This window comes from Miniopterus natalensis, chromosome 20, assembly GCF_054644295.1.
Source record: "Miniopterus natalensis isolate mMinNat1 chromosome 20, mMinNat1.hap1, whole genome shotgun sequence".
Taxonomy (NCBI): domain Eukaryota; kingdom Metazoa; phylum Chordata; class Mammalia; order Chiroptera; family Miniopteridae; genus Miniopterus; species Miniopterus natalensis.
Window position 1 is genome coordinate 10,771,243 of NC_142100.1, and position 27,359 is coordinate 10,798,601.

The 27,359-nt window shown below is 45.9% G+C and overlaps 2 protein-coding genes and 1 long non-coding RNA gene across 6 annotated transcripts in view; 1 reads left to right on the forward strand and 2 right to left on the reverse strand.

Annotated features, from left to right (window-relative positions):
* DCPS (decapping enzyme, scavenger) overlaps positions 1 to 12,382 on the reverse strand; it is a 34,136-nt gene extending 21,754 nt beyond the window's left edge. Inside the window, exons 1-2 of one of the 2 annotated variants that reach the window (XM_016204448.2) lie at positions 12,173 to 12,382; positions 10,544 to 10,712 (exon numbers count right to left, since the gene is read on the reverse strand). In XM_016204448.2, the coding sequence (XP_016059934.2) occupies positions 10,544 to 10,712; positions 12,173 to 12,382 (379 nt within the window). Of the gene's footprint in view, positions 1 to 10,543; positions 10,738 to 12,172 lie in introns of both variants that reach the window. The other variant, XM_016204450.2, reaches the window with a different exon arrangement.
* A 199-nt stretch (positions 12,383 to 12,581) lies between these two features.
* Positions 12,582 to 21,112, forward strand: LOC148090781 (uncharacterized). 2 transcript variants are annotated; one of them, XR_015716246.1, is made up of 3 exons: positions 12,582 to 12,839; positions 18,968 to 19,037; positions 19,634 to 21,112. It is a non-coding gene; the product is annotated as an uncharacterized LOC148090781 (long non-coding RNA). The 2 variants fall into 2 exon arrangements; XR_015716245.1 differs by lacking the exon at positions 12,582 to 12,839 and adding an exon at positions 12,846 to 12,941.
* TIRAP (TIR domain containing adaptor protein) lies at positions 16,583 to 22,637 on the reverse strand. 2 transcript variants are annotated; one of them, XM_087828704.1, is made up of 4 exons: positions 22,505 to 22,637; positions 22,234 to 22,304; positions 20,062 to 20,703; positions 16,583 to 19,500 (listed from the first exon to the last, which is right to left on the reverse strand). In XM_087828704.1, the coding sequence occupies exons 3-4, from the start codon at positions 20,663 to 20,665 to the stop codon at positions 19,481 to 19,483; spliced, it is 624 nt and encodes a 207-aa protein (XP_087684830.1). In that variant the 5' UTR covers positions 20,666 to 20,703; positions 22,234 to 22,304; positions 22,505 to 22,637; the 3' UTR covers positions 16,583 to 19,480. The 2 variants fall into 2 exon arrangements, with proteins under 2 accessions (XP_087684830.1, XP_016059933.2); XM_016204447.2 differs by having other exon boundaries at positions 22,146 to 22,304.
* Between the last annotated feature and the right edge of the window lie 4,722 nt (positions 22,638 to 27,359).

The window sequence follows — 27,359 nt, forward strand, 5'->3', positions numbered from 1 at the left end:
AGGGCTGAGGGGTGTGGTCAAGATCCTACTGGAAGCTTCTACCACTCTACAGCAAATCTCAAACAGCTAATTACCTGTCTCCAGGAAAGCACAGAGATACTCTTAGAGCCAGAGGAGGCAGATGCTGATTTCAGCAATGCCTGGGTCTGAAAGGCTCCTTTCCCCCTCTCCCTAGTTCCCTGAGGCCCAGGAGTGGGAGGAGGGAGTATGACAGGGTCTAATGGCCCACAGCAAATGTGGAAACTGCATGCGGCCCTGGAGACGGGAGGCTGGGCAGTGGGGGTGGCCTTCAGTGATGCCATACAGATCATGGTCTTTTAGAAACAGGAAACGCTGCGGAAGGCGGCCGCGGGGCTTACACACTCCCCAAGTTCCACTTTCACAGAACGACCAGGCTGCGACCTAATGGGATAAGACTGACAATCCCGGCCTTAGAGCTGCAGGAAGGAATGACTCTGGGGCTGAGCTGACCAGGCTACAGGAGCTGTTAGGCTGAACACTCAGGAATCCCAAAATATGGCCTCTCCCAACTTCCTGTCTAAAGGGATTTCCTTAATCCATTCTGAGAGAGCACACGCCCCAGTCTCAGCGCACTTCAGTGGAAAGCGCAGTATTGTTTGTGTGGTGGGAGAGGAGCAGAAGGCCAAAGGCACAGGACACATCCCCACTCAGGAGCCCAGGACTACCGGGATCCTTGTTATTGCTCACTAGGAAGCACGGTCAGGAGTGGGCAACAAAAACCCGCTGCCACAGGCTGGCAGCCACGGCCGATCGGAGCAATGAAATGGAACCGGCGATCCTGCGGGGAGTCTGCCTCTGCCCACTGGTCCTGAGTAAGCCGACTTTTCCGCTGACTCGAGCCTTAATACTGCCACAGAGTCTTGGGATCTTGCCCCACCTCAGAGAGAGAGAGGGAGGGAAAGAGGGAGAACTCCAGGCTTGCGGTGGGGGCACAAAGCAGTAACTCAGGATTTAGTCACTTCTAACTAGGCTCCGGAAGCAGCCAGGACCCTAATCCAGGCTAATCTTTTGATCTGCCTCTTTTGTTTATTTGTTTGGTGAGTAGGTTAACATCCTAAAAATTACCTATCAATCCAAGTGTCACAGGGATATATTCTCAAATAATGCCAATCATTGCGGCAAATACAGATAATAGTTGGGTGTTCGCTCGCTATTCCAGTCTTTTCTTTAATGAGTTTGCATAAGTATGAACATGTCTACATAAAAGTCTTCCCCCCCTTTTTAGGGCACAAGTGGGCTAATCCTTTATTGGTTATCTGTGACCTCAGAGATCTCCCGAAAGTCCATACAGATCTTTGTAATAACTGCATGGCAGCCCACATTATGCATGCACTATGCTTTGTTAACTGGCCCCCCACCCCCTGCTGCCAACAGGGGTCACTGAGGTTGTTGTTTTTCCTATCACAAAGAATGCTGCAATGAACATTCTTGTGCATGTGTGTGAGCAACTCTCTCAGTCAGATACCTAAAAGCAGACATGCTAGGTCAAAGGGACACAAGTTTCACAATCTCATGGATCTGGCCATGTCCAACATACACCCCACCCACTGTGTGTGGGCACCTGGGAGACGCTGAGGTGTCTATCTGTCTCAGCTCACCAACATCAGATCTATCTGGGTATGGCCTCAATGGGATAACTTTTCTGTGGCCTAAGCTGCCTACACCTACAGAGACCCCTACCCAGCATATCTAGACACGCCTGGAAGGCCACCAACTCCTACTTAATGGTGCCTCTCAGACCACTTCAAAACCCAATGCAATAGCAGTGATGAAATGCAAAAGGAAACAAACCCATAACAGTGACAGGAATGAGTGGGAGGCAGCAGGGAGAGACAGCAATTCATTTTCCAAAGCCAGGAAGTAGAAGGCAGCATGTGCATGAAGGAGACAACACCAAAGGAAGCCTGGGATGGGCTACATGGAGGTGACAGCCAGCCTCGCCATGGGCACCAGCAGAGGATCTTGGATCTAAACAAGCAGGTAGAGAGGAGAGGAAGGGAAAGGAAGCCAGCTCACTGGACTGTCAGACTGGTTCCTCTAAATACAAATGAGTAGACGATCACCAGACATTTGGGGAAAACCAGCAGCCTGAGAAAGAATGACCAAAATAAACAACCAAAACCAGAGCCCAGAGGAAATGAGATCACCTAAGGGTCAGGAGATAATTTTTGAAACAATTCTAATTAGTGTATCAGAAAAAGTAACACCAGTTTGGCCCTGCAAAGCTAGAGCAAGATGCTATGAAAATGTTATAATCAGAGAACCAGAGAGAAGAAAATTAAAAATATAATTGCCAAATTAAAACCTTCACTACAAGGCCCGGGAGACAAAGTTAAGACAATCTACCAGACCACAGACAGAAAGGACAGGGATGGCGACAGTGCAAACAGAAGCAGCACACAGGATCAACCTAGGAAACCTAGCAACTCATAGGATTTCCAGAAAGAGAAAATAAAGGAAATGGAGAGAAAGAAATTATCAAAGAAATAATAGAAAAAATGTACAGAGAGGAAGAGCAACATAAGACTTTAAATCAAAAGGGTCCAAAAGTATCCAGCACACATCTTACCAGATTTCAGTACATCAAAGATAAAGAGAAGATACTATAAGCTTCTAGAAAAGGAAACTAACAAAGCAATAAAAAAGAGCAAAAACAGCCCTGCCAGGCTTGGCTCGACGGTTGAGCATTGACCTAGGATCCAGGAGATTGCAGTTCGATTCCTGGTCAGGGCACATGCCCGAGTTGTGGGCTCGATCCCCAGTCGGGGACCTGCTGGAGACAGCCGATCAATGACTCTCTCATTATTGACGTTTCTTTCTCTCTCCCTTTCTCTCTCTGAAATCAATAAACATATATTAAACACACACACACACACCCCAAAAACAAAAACCAAGTTAGCTATAAAGACATGAGAATCACGTTGACATCAGATATCTTATTAGCAACAATGAATGCCTGGAGTCAATGGATCAATGCCTTTAATGTTAAGAAAAACAAAATTTGTATTTTGTATTTGGTCAAACCATCAATCATGTATTTACCTCTCATGTATTCTTTCTGAAGGAGTGCTTACAAGGTACTTCAGCTAGAGAGTAAAGCAAGAAAGGAAAAGACACTGCATCCAGAAAGTGGTGGATCTCACCTGGGAGGGGGGAAGGGAGTCTAGGTGGAGAGAGTGCCTAAGACCCAGCTGGCCAGAGGGGAGCAGCAGGAGACAGTGTCTGCAAATGTCTCCAGGAAGGAAGCAGCCATCATGCAATGAATTACCTAACTAAGTGGTTGGACAACTTCAAAAACACAGTAAAGGCCGTGTTCTTTTAACCACAATTTTCAAAAAGGCAACTGGAAACTGAAAAAGTGAAAGCGAGTAAAACAATGATTCCAGTATGAAAAACTAAACAGCAGTGTAGTTTTGGAGGAACTGTTGGAATGTAAGGGGAGAGAGAGTCCACTTGACCCAGACATCAGCTTTCTCTTCCACATGGCACAGGGCTACACACTGAGCAGATGCACAAGCACGGAGAGCCTCTGTTCGGGGGAGGGGCGCACGTCAACACGGGCACAACAATGTGAGCACTGCTTACTGGTGTCAACCCAGAGTCAACTGACAGACACAGCACACTGGACCTCACTACAGTTTGCAACAGAACATGCCACAACAGTGTGAAACACAAGCACAGGTGACAGATAAGTTGGGAGAGAGTAAAGGATAGAATTGGTGGGAAGGAAAGGCTGGAGGCCCTGAGATTCTCTCCTGACAGAATGATAAAACCTGCTGTAGATTTCAGTATACTTGGGACTCCAAGGGCAATTTTAAAAAATTCTAAAAATAATAATCTAAACATCAAAAATTGGGAGGAGCAGGGAAGGAGGGAGAGAAAAGCACGGGCATACCTTGGAGATACTGCAGGTTTGGTTTCAGGCAACCACAAAAAGTGAGTATCACAATGAAGCGAGTCACAGAATTTTTTTGTGTCCCAGTGTATTTAAGTTATGTTTATACTATACTGTAGTCTATTAAGTGTGCAATAACATTATATCTTAAAAAGCAATGTACATGCTATACTTAAAAAATACTTTATTGCTAAAAAATGCTAATCATCACCTGAGCCTTCAGCGAATTGCAATCTTTTCGCTGGTGGAGGGTCTTACTCTCATTTTGTAAAAAACACAGTTAGCTGCAAAGCACAATAAAACGAGGTCTAAAGGAGCTGAACCTTTTAACATCCACTGTGGGGACTTGATCATGTCAAAATCTGATAAATTAAGAAAGAGCTGCAGAAGCATATTATTCAATTCGGTGTCTGGAGGAAACCACCAGATGCACTAACCCCAGAGATTTTCACAGTACCTGCTCCGGGAGAGCAGACCCAGGTGGGGCAGACCAGGTGGGGCAAAGTGGTCTGGGAGCCTGTTCCTGCCCATATAAGCCCTCCGGGGCTACTCAATGATTTGACCGGATGATAGTGTGACTTGGGTAAATGCTCTAGCCTAGAGACTCTTACTCATTAGGTCAGATTCTGTATTTGAGAAAGCTCCTTAGCAATTCTGAAGAGTAGTTCTAGGTAATAAACAAAGCACTGAAGAAGCTGTAGGTTCCACTCAAACCTGAGATACTGTATCTCATAGGACACAGACGTCCCTGAGGCAGGATAGCCAGCTATTAGATTCCTCTCTCTCCACTCAGAGAAATGGAATCTCACAGCTACTCCATGACTTGCCCTGGTGTCACACGCTGGCCATGCCTGGGAGTTTCTCATGCTAGATGACAGCAGTGCTCTTCCACACTCGCTCGGGCGGTGACCTGCTTGGCAAGGCTTTCCCTGCTGGTTACTGTTCAGAGAACTCTTGTCCTTAAACTCAGCTGCCATGGGAGAGCTGCCGAGGACACCCACAGGGATGGGGTGAGAGGCTTGTGCCAGTCTATGCTAGAGTGGGGCCCATGGAGCCTGGTACAGGGCCTTCCCATCCAGTTGCTGGAGGACCCCCCACACTGCCCTGTCCTGCCAGGGCTGGCAGATCCTGGAGTGCACGCCAATACCACACAGCTCCCTTGGGCCCTGGAGAAAAGGGCAAGGCCCCACTGCTCCTCTGCCCAGAGAAAAGTCGGAGTGCAGAAACACAAGTCTAACACTCAAACCCAAGAGGAAGGCGGCCTAAAGCAAACATTTTTACTTTCAATAGCAGTGACTAGAAACCACACTTGAGAATGAGGGTAGAGCTCCACAATTTAGTGGGGAAACAGTCTCAGTTCTTCTAAGGACCTGCCAATTTTTCTTAACTTTTAATTGGAAAGTATATTGTACATATAAAATGTGTGTGTATACACAAAGGTACATATTTGTAAATATATATAGTACACATGTATATAAATATAAAACATGTACAGTTTAAAGACCTAAAATAAAGTTGAAAAATGCACATGCATGGCCTGCTGGTATGGTTCAGTGGTTGAGCATCGACCGTGAACCAGGAGGCCATGGTTCAGTTCCAGTCAGGGCACATGCCTGGGTTGCAGGCTCGAGCCCCAGCAGGAGGTGTGCAGGAGGCAGCCGATCAATAACTCTCTCATCATTGATGTTTCTATCGCTCTCTCCCTCTCCTTCCCTCTCTTTGAAGTCAATAAAACCATATTAAAAAACAAAAACCAAAAAACACGCATGGAGCATACTGTCCAAGAGAGAACATTACCAGGACTTCTGATGTCCTTTCTGCCCCGCCCCCCAGAGATGAGCATGTTGCTGAACAAGGTGTTAAGAAATCTTGTCTTTTGCCTTCCTGGTTTTCTTATGTATGCATGCACCCTAAACAGTACATGTTTAGTTCTGCTTGCTTTTCAGCTTTATCTGGAGTCACACTGTACGTATTTTGTGTCTTGCTTTTCCTGTGGTTCATTCATTTTCACTGCAACGGAGAAGCAGCCCAGATAGCCAAGATAGAAAACATCTCAATTTATCTATCTATTCTATTCTGAGCCAATGTCCAGGTTTTTTCTAGTTTTTTTTTTTTCTATCATGAACAAGGCTGCCAGGTAAACTCTTACAGGAAAAGTTAGTCTTTTAAAATGCTCCTCCCAAACAAGTCCTCACTCTAAACTCAAGAGGTACAGGCTTCGCCTCTGCGAAGAGCACAGGGAGGAAATCCCTACGTGTAGCTCAAGTCCTGGGAGTTCTCTGCAACCAAAAGATGATGCGGTTCCCAGGGTTCCTCTGCTCCTGCCCTGGCCTCACTCAAACAAATGCCTTCTGCTCCTCTGAACCTGAGATTCCACACCCCTGCTCCACACCAGGAAAACAATTGGCCTTTTTAGACGCAGTCTGGATTTCTGAGTCACATCCCTCTCCCTAGTATCTCCCCCCTTCTTCCCAGGTAAGAGAGAGCAGAGATCTCAATGAAAGGGCTCCATTGATAGGCCTGAGGCGTGACAGTGTGAGAGCTGGAGCAGCAGGAGGAGGTGATCCAGCCTCTGCCCTGCCTGCTGGCCAGAGGCAGCACTAAGTCTGGCCCACCCATCCTCACAGTGGCCACATGGCCGCAGGGGGAAGAAAGGAAACCTGCCTGTGGTCAGGGCCTGGCATTTTCCCATGTGTTATACATATATATTGTTCCACTTAAGGCTCATAGAATTGTAAAGGGGTAACAATAACAGAAAAGGGTTAACACATCGAATACACACTGTGTGCCCGCCACTGTGCTAAGAGCTTTATACACCTTCTCTCACTGGGTCCTAACTCATGAGGCTGGTGATGAAATTAATTTAGGTTATGACCAGCATTTCCAAGAAAACACACAAGACTGGAATTAAGTTAGAACACTAGAGAGTATCCCACAAAGTAAGAGTGGGATTGTTTTGCACACCTATGTATTTATTCACAGGTACTGGGTCACACTGTAAAATGTATTTCTCACTGTGGGCAGAGGTTAAAAAATAGGTATCTTTCTTATTTATGTCGTAATCATCCTGAGGTATGTTCAGTTGCTAATCAAATTTAATAGCTACTTCCCCAAATTCATCTGTGCCACACACCATGGCCACCAACTGCCCCTCCAAGGTCCCAACGAAGCGGCCTCATTTCTATTTCTCTCTCCTCCCCCAGGGCATTCTCCTCACCCCCCACCAGCGCTCTGCACAGCTGATCCCTCCCCATCCTTTGGGTCTCAGCGTGGGTGGCATCTCCACAGAGGCCTCCTGGATGTCCAGCCCATGCAGCCCTCCTGTTCAGGGCCACAGAGACCTCTGTTTTCTGGTTGGCTGTCTATCTGATGTACTCCCAATGCACAGAGCATCCAGCACAGCACCTGGCATGGGGCAAGCACTTCATCTTTATTAAATGAGCACAGAAACTTCCCAATTCAGTTAGTAAATGGCAAAGCCAGAATTCCAGCCCAGCTATGATTGACCCGAGGCTTGCTCTTTTTTTTTTTTAAGGTTTTTTAAATTGATTTTTAGAGAGAAGGAAGAGGGAGAGAGAGAAACATCGATGTGAAAGTGAAACATGGATCAGCTGCCTCCTGCATGCCCCCAATTGGGGATCAAGCCCACAACCCTGGCATGTGCCCTAAACAACGCCCAACCGAGCCATACCGGCCAGGGTTCGAGGCTTACTCTTAACTCCTGCACTACACTAAAACTCAAACAGCACATTGTCTCAGGTCACACCACTAGCAAGTGCTAGTGCTAGGACAGGGCCCGAGCGTGTCTAACTCTGATGCCCAAGGTCTACTATGCTAATGGAGTGGCGAGTAGCCTCTCGTGGTCAGCTGAGATTTCGAAGTGATAAATGAGAAGACTGCAAAACCTTCAGGCTACAGGAGAAATTTGCCAATGACCAGAGAAGTACTGGAAGAAATAAGGAGATCAACCAGCTCAGAAATGGGGGGTTGAGGGAAGCTCCCCCAGATAAGCTCCCCCTGTTTCTCCAGCTAGAGAAACAGCTGGAGAAAGCAGAAAAATTCAGGGAGCACTGTGCAGGGGGCTCAGACAGCTGAGGCTGCAGGAACCACATTTTAAGGTCCCTCCTGGCAGTGTTAAGAGTTGGTGACTCCGAGAATGAAATCAGAGCGGCAGGACTGAAAGGCTCTGGCTCGGAGGTCAAAGGAGCAGGCTACAGGAATACTTTGACAATGCTGCCACCTCGTGGCTGCCAAACGCCTGGCCCACAGGAAAGAACACAGCCAGCTTGTGGCTTTGCTCTTCAGCAGCCACTTATTGAGCACCTAATACAGGGCTGGCTGCTGGGGACCGGAAACGGGTCTGACAGGTTCCAGCTTTCAAAGACCTCTGTTCCCTACACCCACGCAATGACCAAACCCTGTTGAGCTTACTCCCCTCTTTTCATAACAAGACCGTGAAGACACAGACAGTGGCTTATTCACCTCTGAAGCTCCAGCACCCAGCGGAGGGCCCAGCACATCAGAATAACAATGGCAGCTACTATTTAACATGTGCTAAGTACTTTCAGATACATTTGCTCATCTGAGTCTCATATTTTATCTATGTGGTACTTATGAGACTTCCAAATGGAGATGTCGGGAGGCGTTCATTATAGTACTGGCTCGTTCAGTACTTATCTCAGGGGGAAAAACCAACGAAGAGAAAGATAGGGAGCGGCCTCCATCCCTTGTGTGCAGTACCAGAAAAGTGCGGGAAAAATAAAATAAGAAAAGGTCGTGAATTCTACACAGTTGCTCTGTGGAGAACCTTCATTTTGGCTGAGGATGGGGAGGGTGGGTAGAGGGAGGCAGGGAGGCGAGGGAAAGGGGTGAAAGCAGAATAAACGCCCCAAGCATGTCTGGGGCTGCCTCAGGTGCTATTTGGCTACAGTGCCTTCTGTCATGCTTCTGCCTCTTTGTGTCGGAGAATACATTTGTTTAAATGTCACCGCCTGAGAAAGTAAATACAGCCGTCCATTTCTGTCAAGTCGAACCAATCAATCTGGCTCTCTTTCAATGGAGGACCAGGCTGTTTTGCTTGCAGTTGTGAAAGCTTTGCTTGTCTCACACCAAGTAGTAACGTATATTTCCAAAGGGCAACAAAGGCCCCTTTCTTGGGGGTGCGGAAGAGACTGAATCGATCAGAAAGGCTGTGGCAGGATATCCGTAAAGCTGAATTGTTCTTAAATGACAGAAGAAAAGTACAAAGGCAGAAGCATATGTGCTGCAGAGCAGATCCCAGAATTTCCTGGTTGAAAGGGACCTTCAAGGTCAACCAGTCTCCCTCACACTTCCAACAAAGCTGCCTACCAAATCCAACTATCCAGAGGAAAAAAGCTCACATCATGCCTGGCTTTGGCATGGGATATTCTTCTTCTTCCTCTTTTGAATAAATTAAAGAATACTTGCAATCAAAAATAAATCTCTGGCCCTGGCCGGTGTGGCTCAGTTGGCTAGAGAACTGTCCCGTACACCAAAATGTGGCAGGTTCAATTCCTGGTCAGGGCACATACCCACATTTCAGGTTTGATCTCCCATGAGGGCGAGTACAGGAGGCAACCAATCGATGTTTTTCTCTCACATCAATGTTTCTCTCTCTATTTCTCTAAATAATAATAATTAAACAAATAAAAAAACACCAAGTCTCTGTCTTTTAACCCTTGAATTCCTGCCCTTCTCAAGTCCATCTCTCTCAATCACACTGTCTCCCCTACTAGGAAGCGAGTTCCTTCAGGGAAGTAACTGATCTTTATAGCACCCAGCACACTGCTCATTTCACAGAAGTGTGGTGAGCAAGTCCTCGTCTACTGGAAGATCTGCGTTCCTGCTGCCTATTGACTGCGTGATCTTGGTTGGCCAAGTTGCTCAATCACCGGCATGGCTCAGTGGTTGAGTGTTGACCTACGAACAAGGAGGTCAGGGTTCAATTCCAGGTCAGGGCACATGCCCAGGTTTTGGGCTCGATCCCCAGCAGGGGGGATGCAGAAGGTAACCTATCAATAACTCTCATCATTCACGTTTCTCTCTCTCCCTCTCCCTTCCTCTCTCTGAAATCAATAAAACCATATTTAAAACAAAACAAAACAAAAACCTCAGTCCCCTCACCTGTAAAGTCCTATCACAATAAGGCTATTTTGAGGATAAAATAAGATAATACAAGCAGAGCACTTAAAATGGTGTCTAGCACAATAGTAAGAATTTAGTGTTGACAATCATTATTATTCAGTTAGTAGATGAACCTGTTCTCTCCCATGAATCACACTCCCTCCTCAAAAGAGACTACACCAGAGCGGGGTTTCTCAACCTTGGCACTACTGCCCTTTCTTCTTGTGGGGGCCCATCCTGCATTTTATAGGATATTTAGCAGCATCCCTGGCCTCTACCCTCCAAGTGCCTCCCCATTTCTGACAACCAAAAATTGTCTTCTGAGATTGCCAAATGTCTCCTAAGGAGCAAAATCCCCTCTTCCTTCCACTGAGAACTATTGCACTAGAATATGCAAATCAGTTATGGATTTGCCACCCCCTCCCCAATTTCCCACCATCCCACCCTCCCCACAAGCAGCCACTTCAGGCACCACTTGCTCACCACTCAGCTGCCTTGGAGGAAACATGTGATAGGTGCTGTATATATCATTGGAGAACTGCAACTGGAGCTCAGGGCTGCTCGTGAGGAGCTGGGCCACCTGTTCCACCTGAAACGGTGTCTTCTCCAGGATCACAATGGCATCCTCTCCATCCCCAGAGGACTCATTCACCTGTCGGCAGAGACACAGGTGAGGCCTGGAGAACAGAGGCAGAAACTCCCGAGGGTCTCAGAATTCCCAACATTTGAGACTTCCTTCCCTGTAGTTTCCCTCTGTGCAAGTCTAGCCAATGACACTGTTTCTCCTTCCAGAGGAGAAACCATTAACCTCAGTCCTTTCTTCTAAAAGATGCAAAGCTTCTCAGTTGTTTTCAATTTTAAGCTCACAAGGCCTCTGTTAAATTCTCCCCATTTTGCCTGGCCAGTGTGGCTCAGTGGTAGAGTGTCAACTCATGAACCAAGAGGTCACAATTTGATTCTGCTCAGGGCACATGCCCAGGCTTCCCGCTGACCCCCAGTAGGGGATGTGCAGGGGGCAGCCGATGGATGATGTTTCTCTCTCATCAATGTTTCTATCTCTCTATCCCTCTCCCTTCCTCTCTCTAAAAAAATCCATAAAAAAACATATTTAAAAACATTCTTTTTATGTCTCCCCATTTTACAGATGAAGGAGGTCTAGAGAGATTAAGTGACTTGCACAGAGTCACATGAACAGTCAATACTGAAAAAGAAACTAGAATCTGGGTATCCCAACAAACTGCTGGCTTAAAGGTTCTCATGGCTAAAATCTTAAGCAGGTGCTGCAGGCTGAAGAGAGATGGGGCTGAGAGGACCAGACAGAACCTTGTGAAAAAACGAGAGACACGAGAGGAGCGCGGACACCTACGACCAGGTCCGTCCTGATCCTCCCAAAATGAGAGCTCCTTCTAAGAGTTCTGGGGAGCCCTGGTACCTGCCTTGGCTGGGCCTCCTCACCAGTTAGGGGGTGGTCTCCAGTCTCTCCCCAGCCCCTGGAGAGAGGGCCGAGCACCCGGTGTTGGCGCCAGCTGTGTGTGTCCGTGCTCCCCACGATGCTCTGCACGCTGCAGGTCAGGGAACCTACCTTTCACCTCTGCATCCCCGGTACCTAGCGCTCTGGGCTGGCCCGTCAGTGCGCGGCACGTGGAATCGAATTACCAATTTAACAAACGGTCTCCCCTGCCAGGGCTGGAGTCCTGGACAGCAGGGGTCCAATCTCCTACAGTCTCTTGTCGTGGCTGCTCAGGGCCACGGAGGAGAAAGGCGGCCAGCAACATCTGACCGGGTTCCTAGCACCTTCTACAGGTTGAATGAAAAAATGATGAACGACTTGGAGAATCTGACACGTGATTTTTTAATCTGCCATACACCCTACCGGTGTTCGTGGTTATTTCTAGCAAAGGAGGAATTTGGAAAATCAGCCGTCGGTTAAATAGTCCTAACTCCACGGGCGACCGTGCCTCCTCCACTCCCTCGCCCCCAAAGCACTCCAGAGCCGCGCTTCCTCCCCCGCCGCCGGGAACGCGACCGGCACTTCCGGGCCGAGGCCGACAAGACCCGCCCCCCGGCGGTAACGTCACACTCCCGCGCCCGGCCCAGGGCTGCCCAGGGTACCTTGCCGTGCAGGAACAGGATCTTGTCCCGCGCGGACTCCCGCAGCACTTTTTCCACCCTAAAGCCGGAGAAAGGAAGGCGGACAGGGGCGGAGGTGCCATTCCCAACGCCGGCTACTTTGGCTTTCTTGTCCTCTGTGCCGGAAGCTTCTGCCTCCCCGGCTGCTAGTTCGCGCTTCCTCTTGCTCGGCGGAGGTGCCGCGTCTGCCATGTTACCCTTCGGGAGAGCGCGCCTGCGCAGACCCCGCACGCGCCCCGCCCACTCGCGCCACCGGCCGCTACTACAACTCCCGACGTGCTCCGGGCGCTGACCCCCGGCGACCTGTTCCAAAGAAAGTTTTTCATCCGGGTCGCGGCCCTGGAGCCCTGGTGCTGGCCGGCGGCAGTAGAGGCGGGCGCGGAGGGGAGAGGTGGCGGCGCAGCGACCCCCTAAACTGGCGGGTAACGGTGCGGGGGGTACCCCGGCCTTCCCGGCCGGATTCTGGAGGCTTTGACCCCGTGTTTGAACACAGACACCCAGTCATCGTGGAAGCCCGGCGTCTGAAACGAATCTCTTGAGCCGATCTTAGTTCTTGGCCCATTTTTTATAGAGAGCGCTTAGAAACTTAGAGTTTTCATCGCGTTCAGCTCTTCTTTATAGATTCAGTAGCTTCTTGCTGAAAAGAAAGGTGAGTGAGCAGGGGCAGAACTGTATTTCCATCCCTGCCGCTGCCCCTCCGGCCTGTTTTACCCACGTGTTTGCGATGCTGTCCCCAGGTGGGATTTGCAGCGTGAGTATGAGGATCAGAGTTTCTTTTTTTTTGGGGGGGGGGAGGCATATACAATTTTTACTTATAATTCCTGCCTTTGTAAGTTTCTTTCGTGCCCGTGATTTCCGGCTAGTCCCTTTTCCCTTGGGGATGGTGGTTCGACTCCGGGTCAGGCGCAGGGGCTCCATCGGGGGGGGGGGGGGGGGGGGCGTGCAGGAGGTGGCTGGGCCGTGGCTCTCTCCCATCATTGATGTTTCTCTCTCTCCGGCTCCCTTCCTCTCTGAAATCAATAAAGCCTTTTTTTTGGGGGGGGGGGGCAATATCAGTGTTATTTTCAGTTTGCTTTTTTCAGACAAAATAATAGGGCAGGGGCGCAACTTTCGGTCAGTAAATTAGGAAGTGTACTATATGTCAGTTACAGGTTGCTTTGGGGTTATTTCTACCAGAAATAATAATATGAGTTGGAGAAAAGGCTGCTTATTTTGTGAAGCAAAGCGCATTAGTAGGGGAAGCTTAGGATCTGGAGCAATTATCTTCAACCAGAAACATTTGCTGCTGGTTCACACATTTCCTGGGTATATCCCTCACCTTCTGGGAATATACAGGAGGTTATAAACTGTGTGCGACACTAGAACAAAATGCCCTGGGAGTAAGTGGCAATAGCAAAACCTGCTCAAAACTAGAAGGCCCTGGTCTTATGAAAATGTCTAGGTGTGCATGTTCCCTCTTCCTCTTCTTTCCGTCCGCTTCCTCCCTTCCTTTTTCTTTCTGTCCCCTCCCTTTGTCCATGTTTTATTTTTTATTTTATTTATTGCACCTGGAAAGAGAATTTGAGCAAAGTAGATATGTTTTAACAAAAAGAGCCCTGAATGGGGAGCTGTGAAGTCTGGCCCCAACACTGACTGTGCGACTTTGGGGAAGTCACTTACCCTCTCTAGGCCTCCGTTTCTGTTTGCCAGACACTGTCCCTCCTGAACAAGACAGGAGAGACCTCTACTTTCATAGAATTCATATTCAAGTAGAGATGAGCTAAACAAATGTAATTTTAGGTAATGATTAATGTGTTATTTATAGAATAAACAACAATGTTGATAGACCCTGGGCACACGGAGGACTTAGATAAGGTGGCCATGAGTGCCCTCTCAGGAAGTGACATTGAGCTAAGACTTGAATGATAAGAAGGAAACAGCCATGAAAATGTATTTCGGGCAGAGTAGAGGTCAGATGCTAAAGACCCTAAAGCAGTAACGAGCTGGGCATTTTTTAGAAACAGGAATGGGCCTTATGGTGAGAATGTCACTGTTGAGCAAAGGAGAGATATAAAATCAAACTATAGAGAAATTTATTCATTAGCAAATTCATCAACAGTTATAATTCTGATTAAAATATCCATAAGGTCAGAATTCTGGTCTTAAGCTTTGGCTCAAGGGAAGGATGAGTTCACAGGAAGGCTCAGCCACCAGATGGCTTAGAACACCAGATGGCAGAGTGAAAGGGACCTTTAGGCAGCACTACAGATCCCTGCTTGGCTTCAGAGGCCTTTGTTGATGTTTTCAGTTCAGTTGTTTGGAAACTTGGGAAGGCTCTGCACTGTCCTTCCAATAGCCACTAGCCACATGTAGCTATTTACATTTAAATGAATGAGAATGAGATAAAATTAAAAATCCAGCTCCTCAGGCATACAGCCGTGTTTCAAGTGCTTGATAGCCACATATGGTTAGTGGCCACCATATTGAACAGCACAGATGGGGATATTTTCAATCATCACAAAAAGTTCAACTGGACAGTGCCAGATTAGAAGGTTATCACAGGCCCTGGGCGGCGTGACTTGGTTGGGCATCATCCCATGTACCAGGTTGCTGGTTCGATTCCTGGTCAAGGGCACATGCCCGAGTTGTGGGCTCGATCCCTGGTCGGGGGAGTGCAAGGAGGCAGCCGATCCATGCTGTGCTCTCACATCAATGTCTCTCCAAAAAAAAAAGGTTATTCCTGGAAAGTCCTGGTCTGTCTATAAGCATCAACCCTTCAGTCTTCCTGAGGAATCTCAAAACTTCTCCCAAACCCTTTTTTTCAAAGAAGGACTAGACACTTCCATTTCAGGTATTTTAACAGACTAGATATTCTAAAAACCTTTCAGCTAAAAACACCTGCACATTCTGGATGCAATGTTTAAAACATCCTTTTGGTTACACTGCAGCTCTCAAGAAAATAAAATTTTCTGAAATGAAAAATGTGGGAGCACAAATTTATATAATGGTAAGTGGGGCTTGAAACGGGTTCTAAGAGTGACTGCTGGTTTCTAGAAATCTAGGGCATGGGAAACAAGGCCTGGGCTTGTGCCAGGTGAGGAACTGGAAGAGAAAACTTCGCAGAGAGCCCAGATCTCTAGAGGTCCACCACGTCCATGAAAGGGCTATTTAAAATATGAATAAAACAAAAGCTGCCCCACTCAGAGAGACATGACTTTTAGGAAACTTGTCTGCCTCAACATCTGGCTCTGGAGGGAAGAAAGAAATCCCTGGAAAATGTGTAACCACAGGCCAGTCTTGCAGGATTAGAATTCAGATTCTTACCGCCTACATGTTCAGGCCATTCAAATGGAAAAATCTCGTCAAGCCACTCTTGTATTCTTTATTGATTTAATCTATGCCAGATTGACTCCAGAATAAATAAATAGATCTATTACCCTTTAAGACATTGAAATAGCAGTTTTAAATCTTCCCATAGAGAAAATGTTAGGCCCAAGGGATTTACAGATAAGTCTACCCAACATTTAAGGAATGATTAATTCCAAGCTTCAGCTCTTCAATCAAAAAAAGGGACCACTCCCCAACTATTTGATAAAGCTGGTATAACCTTGGTAACAAACCAGAGAGGGATAATACAAGAAAGGGCAATAATGCGCCAGTCCCACATGTGAACACAGATGTAAAATCCTAAAGAAAATGTTAGCAATCCAAATCCTGGGATTTATAACAAAGGTAATAAGTACATCATGGTCAAACTGAATTTACCCCAGGAGTGTAAGGCTGGCTTAACATTAGAAAATCTAATTTTATTCACTGCATTAGCTGATTAAAAGGGAAGACAAACACATCACCTCAGTAGGTATGGAAATTTTAGATTAAATTACAAACCCATTCAAGATAAGTAGCTAGAAACAGCAGGATACAACTTATTAAAAGAAATATGTACCAAACCAAAAACCTACAACGAATATTACATTTAATGGTGAAATGTTTGAAGTGTTGCCTTTAAAATCATGAAGGAGACAGAAGATGGCTGCTGTGGTCACTTTCAGCATTTTACTGGCGGTCCCAGGCAGCACAGAAAAACAATTTGTTTACAAATTGTATGATTGTCTTATAGAAACTCAACAAAATCTGAGGTCTTATAGAATAAATAATTCAGCGGGTTGCTTAATATCAAATCAGTATGCAAAATAAACTGCAATCCTTTCTACCTGTAATAGATAAAAAATATAATTAAAAAATATTTACAGTAGCAACAAAATATGAAGTCTATCCTCTCTCTGAAATCAATAAAGATATATATGTATATATTTAAAAGTATTTAAAGGAAATGATCTTTAAAAAATAAATAAAATAATAAAAATTTTTTAAAAAAGAACCTAATAAAATATGCGACTGACTGACATGGAGAAAGATTATAAAGCTTTATTGAAGTACATTTAAAGACATCAAAAAATGGACACATACCATTTTTTATAAAGATTCAATATCATAAAAAAAAATCTATCCTTCCCAAATGAAATCAACTGCATGGAAACCCAAATGAAAAAAAGATGCAGGCATTTTCCTGGAGCTTGAGGGACCAAACAATTTCTATGACAAAGTAACGGAACAAGTCAGTGATTTTGGTGAGTAAAGGAAGGAAGGGCCGACCTACAAGTCGGTTTATGGCTTATTAGAAACCATAGTAAGCCAGCGTGCCGCTGATACAGGGAGACACAAACACACAAGTGGAGGCACTGGAGAATCCAGGACCAGACCCCACACATGACAAGCAGTGACATTACAGTCCGTGGGGAGAGGGCGGACTAATCAGTACATAACAGCCGTTCAAATGGGGAGGGGGAATGGATCTCTGACTTTTAAGCCAAAAGCAGCAACAACAAAAACCCAAAGAAAAATCCAGGCGCATGAAAGACCTGCGTGTGAAATGCTTCCAGAAGAAAATACAGGAGTACGGAAGGGTTTCCCCAGTAAGACAAAAACAGACTACACAGCAATAAGTAGAAGTTTTTATATTAAAAAAATAACTATTCTTTAAAAGATGCTGTCATACTGTCATTTTTTAAAAAACTTCTAGCCCTAGCTCAGTGGTTAGAGCGTCGGCTCATGGGCTAAAGGGTCCCAGGTTCGATTCCTGCCAAGGGCACGTACCTTGGTTGCAGGCTCAGTCCCCTGAGGGAGGCAACCAATCGATGTGTCTCTCTCACATCAATGCCTCTCTCTCTCCCCCCCCCACTCTCTGAAAAGCAATGGAAAAAATATCCTCAGGTAGGATTAAAAAAAACACAAACTTCTACTAATTTAGAGATACATACCTAAATATGGAGGAATAAAATAGGATTTGCTTCAGAAGATTTGAGGGTTGAGGGAACAAGTAGAGTGTTGTTGGTATAACTTAGCTCTGAGTTGGTAATTGTTGAAGCTGGGTGTTGGGCACCTGGAGATTCATCAAATTTTCATAGAAAAGGTTAACAGGAAAATAAGAATATTATGATAATACAATACCAGTTTTCACCCACCAGATTAGCAAACATTTTGAAATCTGATAGTTTTAAGTGTTAGCAAGGGCATCAAACAGTAGGAACGCTTACACACAAATGGTAGGAACTTAAATTGCCACAACTAATTTGGAAGGAAATTTGGTGCCTTCTACTCAAACTAAATATGTGTACTCTTCACTACCCAGCTGTGCCCAATCTAGGCAGAATCCTGGAAAACCTTGCTCATGGAAACATGTACAAAAATGTTCATGGGCTCATTGCTTTTAGTAGCAAAAACACTAGAAACCACCAAATATCCACTTGTAAAAGAATGCGTGGCTAAAGAGTGGTGTGTTTACATAATGGATTGAACGTGAATTGACTGCAGTTAATGCCTCAGCGTGGGTAGATCTTACAAACATGATAAACTAAAGGGATTTGCAGAATACAACACAATGCTTTTTATGCAAACTAAAACCATGTAAAAGTAAATGTGTTGTCAGGGATGCATACTTATGTAATAAGTTTCTAGACAAAGGCTAAGAATGATAAATTCAAAATTCAGGCTAGTGGTTACTGCTGGTGAGAGAAGGGAGCACCCTAGAGATTGTAATGTTTTGCTTCCTAAGCTGGGTGGAAGGTACGTGAGTGTACATTATAGTAAGCTTTAGTCCTTTTGTATGTAATAAAATAATTTGTAGTTAAAAATACAAAATGTTTTCACAATATATACACATAGTGGCTCATACACCTGAAACTAATGTTATATGCCAAGTATATCTCAATTACAAAAATATATATATGTATAAATATTGTTCGGTAAAAGGAGGAAGTGAGAAAAGAATCTCAAAAGTACACATTGAGGGAATAAGAAACGCATTTCGGTTCAACAGCAAACTTGTACTGAGAACAGATGAATGAACCTTGCCTTCCTACGAGGTACACAGTCGTCTGCCAGAAGAAAAAGGCCGGTTTCTCTCGGTGCAGAGGGGGAGGAGCTGCTGCACAGCATGAGCTCTTGCCAGACTCCTGATGAGGCCCCCCTATGTCCAGCAATTGGTGGGTGGGCTCTCCATCCCACATAAAAGGTCTGAACTTCCCTTCTCTGCACCCCACCTGCTCCCTGTCCCCTCCCGTCTTCAGAATGGTTTCTAGGTTTGAGTCTTTAGACATGCAAGCAGTAAAACTAAATACAGTACAGTGCCGAGTGAATTTTCCATGTAGCTTTCTGAACTGAATGAAAGGGAACAGAACGGCAGCAGTGAGTGTGAAAGGCCTGACACCTGTGGCTTTCTCCTGACATCTGTTCCAGGCTTTCCCAGGCAACTGGAAGAACCATCCATGCTGAGACATGCACTCTAGGCTTCTGGCTGATTCACCAGGTGAGTGACCCGTTCAGGAGGAATGCATCTCTACACCAGGGCCTGATCCCAGGGGAGGACGACACAGGGATGTGCCAGACTCATGTCTAATATGGAGGAGGCAGAACACTGGGTGGTCATCTTGGCATCAGTACCTCCTACCACCTCGTTTCTGGCTTCCCCATGGCCTTCCTGGGGAGTCCCCAGCTTCCTCATGGCCTTCCTGGGAGAGTCCCAACTTTGCAAGGGCCTTCCAGGGGAGTCCCCAGCATCCCCAGGGCCTTCCTGGGGAGCCCACAACAATGGAAGCCTGCTGGGCAATCTGATCCCAGGTCACAGACAAAGTGCTACCAACTCTGGCTCCTCAGGCCTTGTCACACTGGCTGGATCCAAGGCCTTGGGCTCTCTAACTTAATTTCCAGCTTTGTGCCAGCTTTCTGGGTCCCATGGTGATAAGAGAAGTGTCAGCTGATGGTCTTCAGGTCTGAAAGAGACCAAACAGAATCAGAGGGCTTGTCACCCTCCCCAAATCCAGCATCTTTTTCCCCCAACAAGTCTCCACCTCTTCTAACTTTAAAAAATATATATGTTTCTATTGATTTTTTTTTTTTTTAAAGAGAGAAGAATGTTGATGTGAGAGAGAAACATCGATCACTTGCCTCCTGTATGCACCACAACCGGGGACAGAACCCACACCCTGGGCATGTGCCCTGACCTTGGAAATTGAACCTCAACATCTCCAACCCCGCCTCCGTAGCAACACGCCACCAATGCCAACAACAACGGCTAAGGCTCACTGAGGACTTGGGCTGTGCCTGTTCCAAGGACTCTGCTCCGAACACTTACTCAGTGAGCTGCTAACTGGGGTGTACGGTATCATTCTCATTCCCCCACTGCGGAAGCCCAGGCACAGGGGTGCAGTAACCCCAAGACCCACACTGCTCTCAGGGCCTGCATTTTCAACTACTGGGCTACGGGGCTGCCTCCTGAAAGCCCAAGCAGGTGGGCGCTCGCCCCTGCCCCCGCCCCTCCCGGCAGAGCTTACAGCGCAGGACGGCCTCCTTGACCTGCGGGAAGCCTCGCTCGGGGCCCCGGCCGTCCACGTAGTACATGAAGCGGAGCTCGGGCGGGTAGGCGGCCCTGGCCAGGCCGGTGAGCAGCGGGATGGTGCGGCCCTCGGCACCTGGGGCCTGGCTCAGGGCCTGCAGCATCTGGTACCGGCACCACGGGTCACGCAGGAAGCCGGGCGTGATGAACAGCACACGGCAGTGGCTGCTGTCCAGCGCCCGGCACAGCTCGGACACGATGGCGCTGCCGGGGGCCGCGTCTCGCAGCTGCATGAAGCAGCGCAGGCTGGCAGAGCTGTCCTCCAGGTAGGCGACCAACTCCTGCACAGCCGCCAGGTCCTCCTCGCTGTGGCACACACACACGTCGTAGTCCCTGCTCCAGCGGCCACCACTGCTGCTGCTGGAGGCGCCCCGGCTGCTGGAGGCGCCCTGGCTGCTGGAGGTGCCCTCCTGTGCCTGTGGCGGGGCGGGAGGCAGGGCGGATGCAGCCGATGCAGTAGAGCTGAGACCCGGGGAAGGGGTGTCCTCCTGTGGACATCGTGGTGGAGCGTCACTGGGGGAGCTTTCCTGCGACACAGGCATCTCCTTGGGCTTCTTGGACAGGGCCTGCCTGAGCCAGCCTGTGGGAGAAACCCTGCTCAGGCCTGATTCTCACCAGGCTGCCTCCTCGCTGCGGCAGAGGGGAGCCCGGGCCAGGAATCAGGCCCACCTTCCCGCACTGGCCAATGCCGCCTGATTCTCAGGCCGACTGCTCGGCTATTCCGCACACCCTCAGGACTTGCCCAAAGTCCCCACTATCGTAAAAGTTTTCGGGAAGACATAGGAATTCTGACTGTTTTATAAGTCCTGGGATGCAACGTACAGCAAGTGGCTGGCTAATACTGTATTGCATATTTGAAAGTTGCTGAGAGGATAGATTTTAAAAGTTCTCTACACTACAAAAAAATTCTGCATGTACAGTAACAGATGTTAACTAAATCTGTGCTGATCACTTTGCAAAATATAGGGAATCATGTTGTATATCTGAAATGGATATAATGTTGTATGTCAATTATACCTCAATTTAAAAATGCCCCCAAACCCTTGGTATAACAACAATATGGGGGGGGGAAAAAGAAAAGAACTCTGGCTCTTTTACCAGGCAGACTGGGAAAGGCCATGCCCTGCTCCAGGCCCTTGGATCAGGCCTACCCTACCCAGAACTTCTGCTAGAGCTGACCAGTCAACCATCTGTGCATCTGTGAGTAGAGCTACATGAAGCTAGAAAGATCAGTCAGTCCCCAAACTCATTTTCAGCACTGAGGGGAGGCAGATCTGGATTAAGGAGGGCCACCCATTATGTGAGGGAAAGAGGGGGAGGGGTTGGCATCCGTTTGGACCTGAGAAATCCTAGACTGTTCCTAAATGGGTAAAACGGAAGTATGGAAGAGGGCTACTGCTCAGAGCTCCTGGAGGGCACAGAGCTTGGTGACTCGGGTCCTACACTTTGGAGTCAGGCAGAGATCTGAGTGTGGACCTGCTGGCTCTCTGTATGACCTTAAGCAAGTCCGTCTTTGTCTCCATTTCCTCATCTATAAAATAGGCTCATTTTAATTGTTGAAGATTAACTGGGAAAATGCAGTGTTTGGTATATGTCAGTACTCCATAATGATTTCAACTCAGCTCCCCAGCTTCTGATAGGGACAGAAGGCTTGGTGTTCTGGAGGTTGATCTGTTTTCTCTCTCTGCTTGGCCCCTTCCTCTGACTGACTCTGGAAGATTTAGGTGACAAGAGACACAATGTTAAGCACTCAGCATCATGGTTTTCGGGCTAGGAAAATTAGCTGAGCATGCCTGGAAAAACATGTGAGCCAGAAGGACTGAAGGTTCCAATGCTGCACACCCCCTCTCCTCATGCCACAAAGCACCTGGGCACCAAAGCAAGGCAGGAGGCCCCCTTCATCAGCTGCCCTGCATCTCTCCCCTGTGTGGGGGCCAGGCAGGCCTGCTACCTCACCACTAGGAACACTGAGGGCTATACTCACAGGAGCAAGAACAGCATTAGGAGTTTGCTTCCACTCACCAGCCATCTTGCCCAAAGGCTTCTTAGACCTGGAGCCAGAAGCTGGGAAGGAGGTGGGTGATGCCATAGTGTTAAACTCAAAACTAACCCCATGAGACCAGGCATTGGTAAAGCGGGAGAAGGGAGGAGACCCAGTCTTGACCTCATGGAACAGCCATCCTGCAAGAGACAAGAGAGAGAGGATTGCAAAAGCTATACTTACCTTACCCTCTGTGGCAGGGTGGGATCTGCAGTTCTTTCTCTCCCAATGACTGACACTCAGTCTCTAGATGGGTCCCTCACCCTCACTGGAGAGATACCACTGTGATTGGGGCTGGTTTCTAGATAAGCCCAAATCCGGGGGGTGTGGTCAGACTTACAGAGTGTGAGTGCAGCATGACCAGCAGTGTCTGCTCTCTTCTCCACCCGGCCTGGAGGGCATTCGGGAGCTGGGGAAGGGCAGCCAGCAGCCAGCTCTTTACAGGGACTTCCTGTGTAAATGCTGAAACGAGAGAAGGACAATTGCTATTTGGACATATAATGTATCCAGGTAGACAGATGCTGAGCAGCAGAGGGGGGACACATGTAAGAAACCTTGGGAAGCTTCCCCTCAAAGTCAGCCTTCTCCTGAATAACTTCTTCCATCCACCCATGCCTCCTTCCCTCTCTCTCTCTGATGGTCGCCCTCAGCTGTCAGCCCAGGGAAGCAGTGACACATATTGGTGAAGACTGCAGCCTGTGCAGGCCGAGGGCCTGGGATCTCACCTTTTATTAACTGTGGCCTTTGGCAAGCTACTTAATCTCGCTAAGCTTTAGCTACTCCATCTGTGCAATGGCCATTATCCCATCACCTGCTTCTCAGCTTGTTGTGAAGATGACATGAGACAACTTATATAAAGGACTAAAGGTACATGGCCTATAATGCTCAGAAAAGTGTGGGATAGTATGTATTTAAAATCTTCTAGATATTGGAGGGATATATTATGTTCCTGGTTTAGAAGACACAGTAGTGTCATCAGTTTTCCCCAAACTAATCTTTAGATTAATGCTATCCCACATTCCAGAAGGTTGTTGGTTTCGGAGGGGAAGGGATTGTCAAAGTGCTTCTAAATGTATAATGGAAACGCAAAGGACTAAGAATACCTCCAATGGGAGACTTGCAGTGTTCCCTTCCCACCACAATGCCCAGAGGTTTTTTTCAGCCTAGGTTTCCGGGAGGACACCCTGTGGAGCACAGCCTGCCCTGGTCCAGACAGAGCCAGAGATGAAGGGCTGGCGGGGAGCTTGGCTCTAGAGCTGTGGAGCAACAGGAAGAGAGGACTGCTTCCTCGCCCCTCTCTCTGCTGAATCCGCAAAGGTCAAAACAAACCCCCTGGGAACTTATATAGGAGCAACTTGTATTATTAGACACACTGAAGTAAGGGGTTTCAAAATGCAGAGAATGTCATTCTATGTTGGACAATAATGCTTCGTCCATTGTTAAATGCTACCCCCACCCCCCGTGAAGCTGATGAATGTACAATAAGGGGTTCTGTTGATTCATGAAAATCTATCCAAGTTCAAAAAAAAAGAAACGAAACTGCAGCAGCGAGGGGGTAGAAAGAGGAGCTGGAATGGGTGCAGAATCAGAGACACACTTGGAAGAGAAAAGCAGTTAGTGGCTAAGCCTGCCAAAGGGACACGGACAGGTAAACATTAGAATACGTATGTTTCTTTTCCTGCCTGATATTCTCTGGATTTCAGACGCCTAGTGCTGGGCCGAAGGTAAGGCGGAGCCTGACAGCCGCCGGCAGGTTGTGAAACCCTCTTCCTGCGCAGGGTTCCTGTCTGTGGACACCTTCATTTCAACCATTCACGACGTCCCTTTTCCCTCCAGGAGTGAACTATTGTCAGTTGCTTTTTATAATATTCAAATACTTTTTTCAGTTTTGTTTTAATTTAAAATTTGTTATTTGGCCTTGATACACTTACAAACTGGAGAATCGCTTGATATTTTAATGACAGCCTAAAGATGAAAAATTAACATAACACTTTACTCAACTGATATAGATTTATAAGTTTCAGTTTCTCATTTTGTAAAATGATTTGCCCTTCTGGCAACAGGTGCTGGTTTGGGGTAACTGCCTTTTTTTCACTGCTTGGTTAAGAAAATATCCAGTTGCCCAACAGCATATGCCACTGCAAGTGGGTTAATATAAGCCCTTATGACTGACGTTATGGAAAAGTTTAAACACAGGAAATAACACCATCTTTGAGAGAGGATAATTGAGCAAGAGAGTAAGGAAGTTCCATTAGCCATACACATTGTCCACTTCCCAGAGCCTAAAACCCTAAATACCTTCCTTGTTACTTTTCAGTTCTGAGGCTGTGGAGCTATTTATTACACTCAAGTATGTTTTCATCTTTACAATATACAATAATAGTCATATATTGAGATTTAGGAGACATAGTTGCCACACAGATAAGCTATTTTATGCACCCAACCTAGGAGCACCTAAATTCACAAGGCAAATCTTGAAGGACATAAAGGGAGAGATCAACAGTAATACAGTTATAGTAGGGGATTTTTAACACCCTATTGACATCAATGGGATAGACTGTCCAAACAGAAAATCAACAAGGAAACAGGGGCCTTAAATGACACATTACACTAGATAAATTTAATTGATATTTTCAGAACATGTCACCCCAAAGAAGCAGAATATACATTCTTTTCAAGTGTACATGGGACATTTTCCAGGATAGACCATATTTATTGAGATACAAAACAAGTTTCAATAAATGTAAAAAGACTGAAATCATATCAAGCATCTTCTCAAACAAGAATACCATGAAACTACAAATCAATTACAAGAAAAAAACTGAAAAACACAAACACATTGGGGCTAAATAACATGTTATTAAACAATGAATAGGTTAGTAATGAGATCAAGGAAGAAATCAAAAGATGCCCTGAGAAAAATGAAAATGATGACACAACGAGTGAAAAATCTATGGGACACAGCAAAAGCAGTCCTAAGAGGGAAATTCATAGCAATACAGGCCTACCTCAAGAAACAAAATGTCAATCTCACCTTACACCTAAAGGAACTAAAAAAAGACAAACACAAAAGTTCAAAGTGAATAGAAGGAATAAAATAATAAAGATCAAAATGGAAGCAAACAAAATAGTGTCTAAAATTTAAAACACAAAAGATCAATGAAACAAAAAAGAAAAGAGAAAAACCGAAACAAAAGATCAAAGAAACCAAGAGCTAGTTCTTTGAAAAAATAAACAAGATTAATAAACCTTTAACCAGATTCCTCAAAGAAACAAAAGAGAGAGAGCCCAAATAAATAAAATCAGAAATGAAAGAGGAGAAGTAACAACTGACACCACAGACACACAAAACATTATATTATATGACAGCAATTAGACAACCTGGAAGAAATGGATAAATTCTTTGAAACATACAATCTTCGAAGACTGAATCAAGAATAAACAAACAATCTGAACAGACCAATTTCAACCAACAAAAATGGAACAGTAATAAAAAAAACTCCCAACAAACAAAAATCCTGGACTGGATGACGACACAGGTGAATTTTACCAAACATTCAAAGAAGAATTAACACCTATCCTTCTCAAACTATTTCAAAAAATTCACGAGTAGTGAAGATTCCCAATCTCATTTTATTAGGCTAGTATTATCCTAATTCTAAAACCAGGTACAGACACTACAAGGAAGTAAAATTATAGGCCAATATCCCTGATGAACGCAGAGGCAAAAACCCTCAACAAAATATTAGCAAACTGAATTCAGCAATACATTGAAAAGATCATACTACAAATTGATGTCTGTCTGTCTCTCCCTTTCCCCACCACTCCTCTCTCTCTCTAAATCAACAAAGAATTTTTTTTTTATATCATTCACTATGATCAAGTGGGATTCACTCCTGAGATGCAAGGATAGTTCAATATCTGCAAATCAATCAATGTAATATACCACACTTAAATAAAATGAAAGATGAAATTCATATGATCATATCAATAGATGAAGAGAAAGCATTTGACAAAATCCAGCACCTATTTATAATAGAACCTCTTAGCAAAGCGGGAGTTACCTGAACATAATAAGGGCCATATAAGACACAACCATAGCTAACATCAGACTCAATGGGGAAAAACTAAAAGCATGTCCCTTAAGATCAGGAAGTAGACAGGGATGTCGACTTTCACCACTCTGATTCAACATAGTACTGGAAGTGTTAGCCACAGCAATCAGACAAGAAAAAGAAAAATGCATCCAAATTAGAAAGAAAGAAGTAAAACTGTCAATATTTGCAGGTGACATGAGACTAGAGAGAGAGCCCTAAAGATTCCATGGAAAACCTACTAGAACTTATAAATGAATTCAGGAGAATAGCAGGACACAAAATATTCAGAAATCAGTTACATTTTCATACACCAGTAATGAACTATCAGTCAAGGATGTAAAGCACAGCACAGGGAATACAGTCAATAATATTGTAGTAACTATGTATGGTGCCAGGCGGATACTGGAAATATTGGGGGGATCACTGTGTAAAGTATATGGTTATCTAACCAATACAGCCATTGGTAAAAACAATAAATTGAACACATTAAAATGAAAAACTTCTGTTCATCAAAAGACATCATTATGAGAGTGAAAAGGCAATCTTCTGAGAAAAAAAAGATAATTTAAAATTACGAATCCAATAAATACCTCACATTCAGAATATTTAAGAACCCTTACAAACTTGTAAGAGGAAAATTTATTCAAAAACTGGGTGGAAGAATTAAACAGAAACTTACTTCACCCAAAGGACTTCCAAATGGCCAACAGACATGAAAATATGCACAAGTCGTTAGTCATCAGTGAAATGCAAATTAAAACTTCAATGCAACCCCACTGCCCACACACTGAGCAAAATGGCTCCTATGAAAGAGACAACATCAAGTATTGGTGAGGATGGGGAGACACAGGAGCTCACACAGGGCAGGGAGAAATGTAAACTGGCACAAGCTGTGTGCAAAGCGGTTGGCACCAGACAGAACGCTGACCCTGTACACACCCAGCAATCTCATTCTAGGAACAAGCCCAACAGAAGCGCTTACACATGTTCACCGAAAGACAAACACTAGAAGCCTTCCAAGCACTACTGAAAACGACCCCGAACTGGAAACCGCCTGTGGCCATCCGTGCCAGTGCACAGCAGCGCGAAGAAATGCGC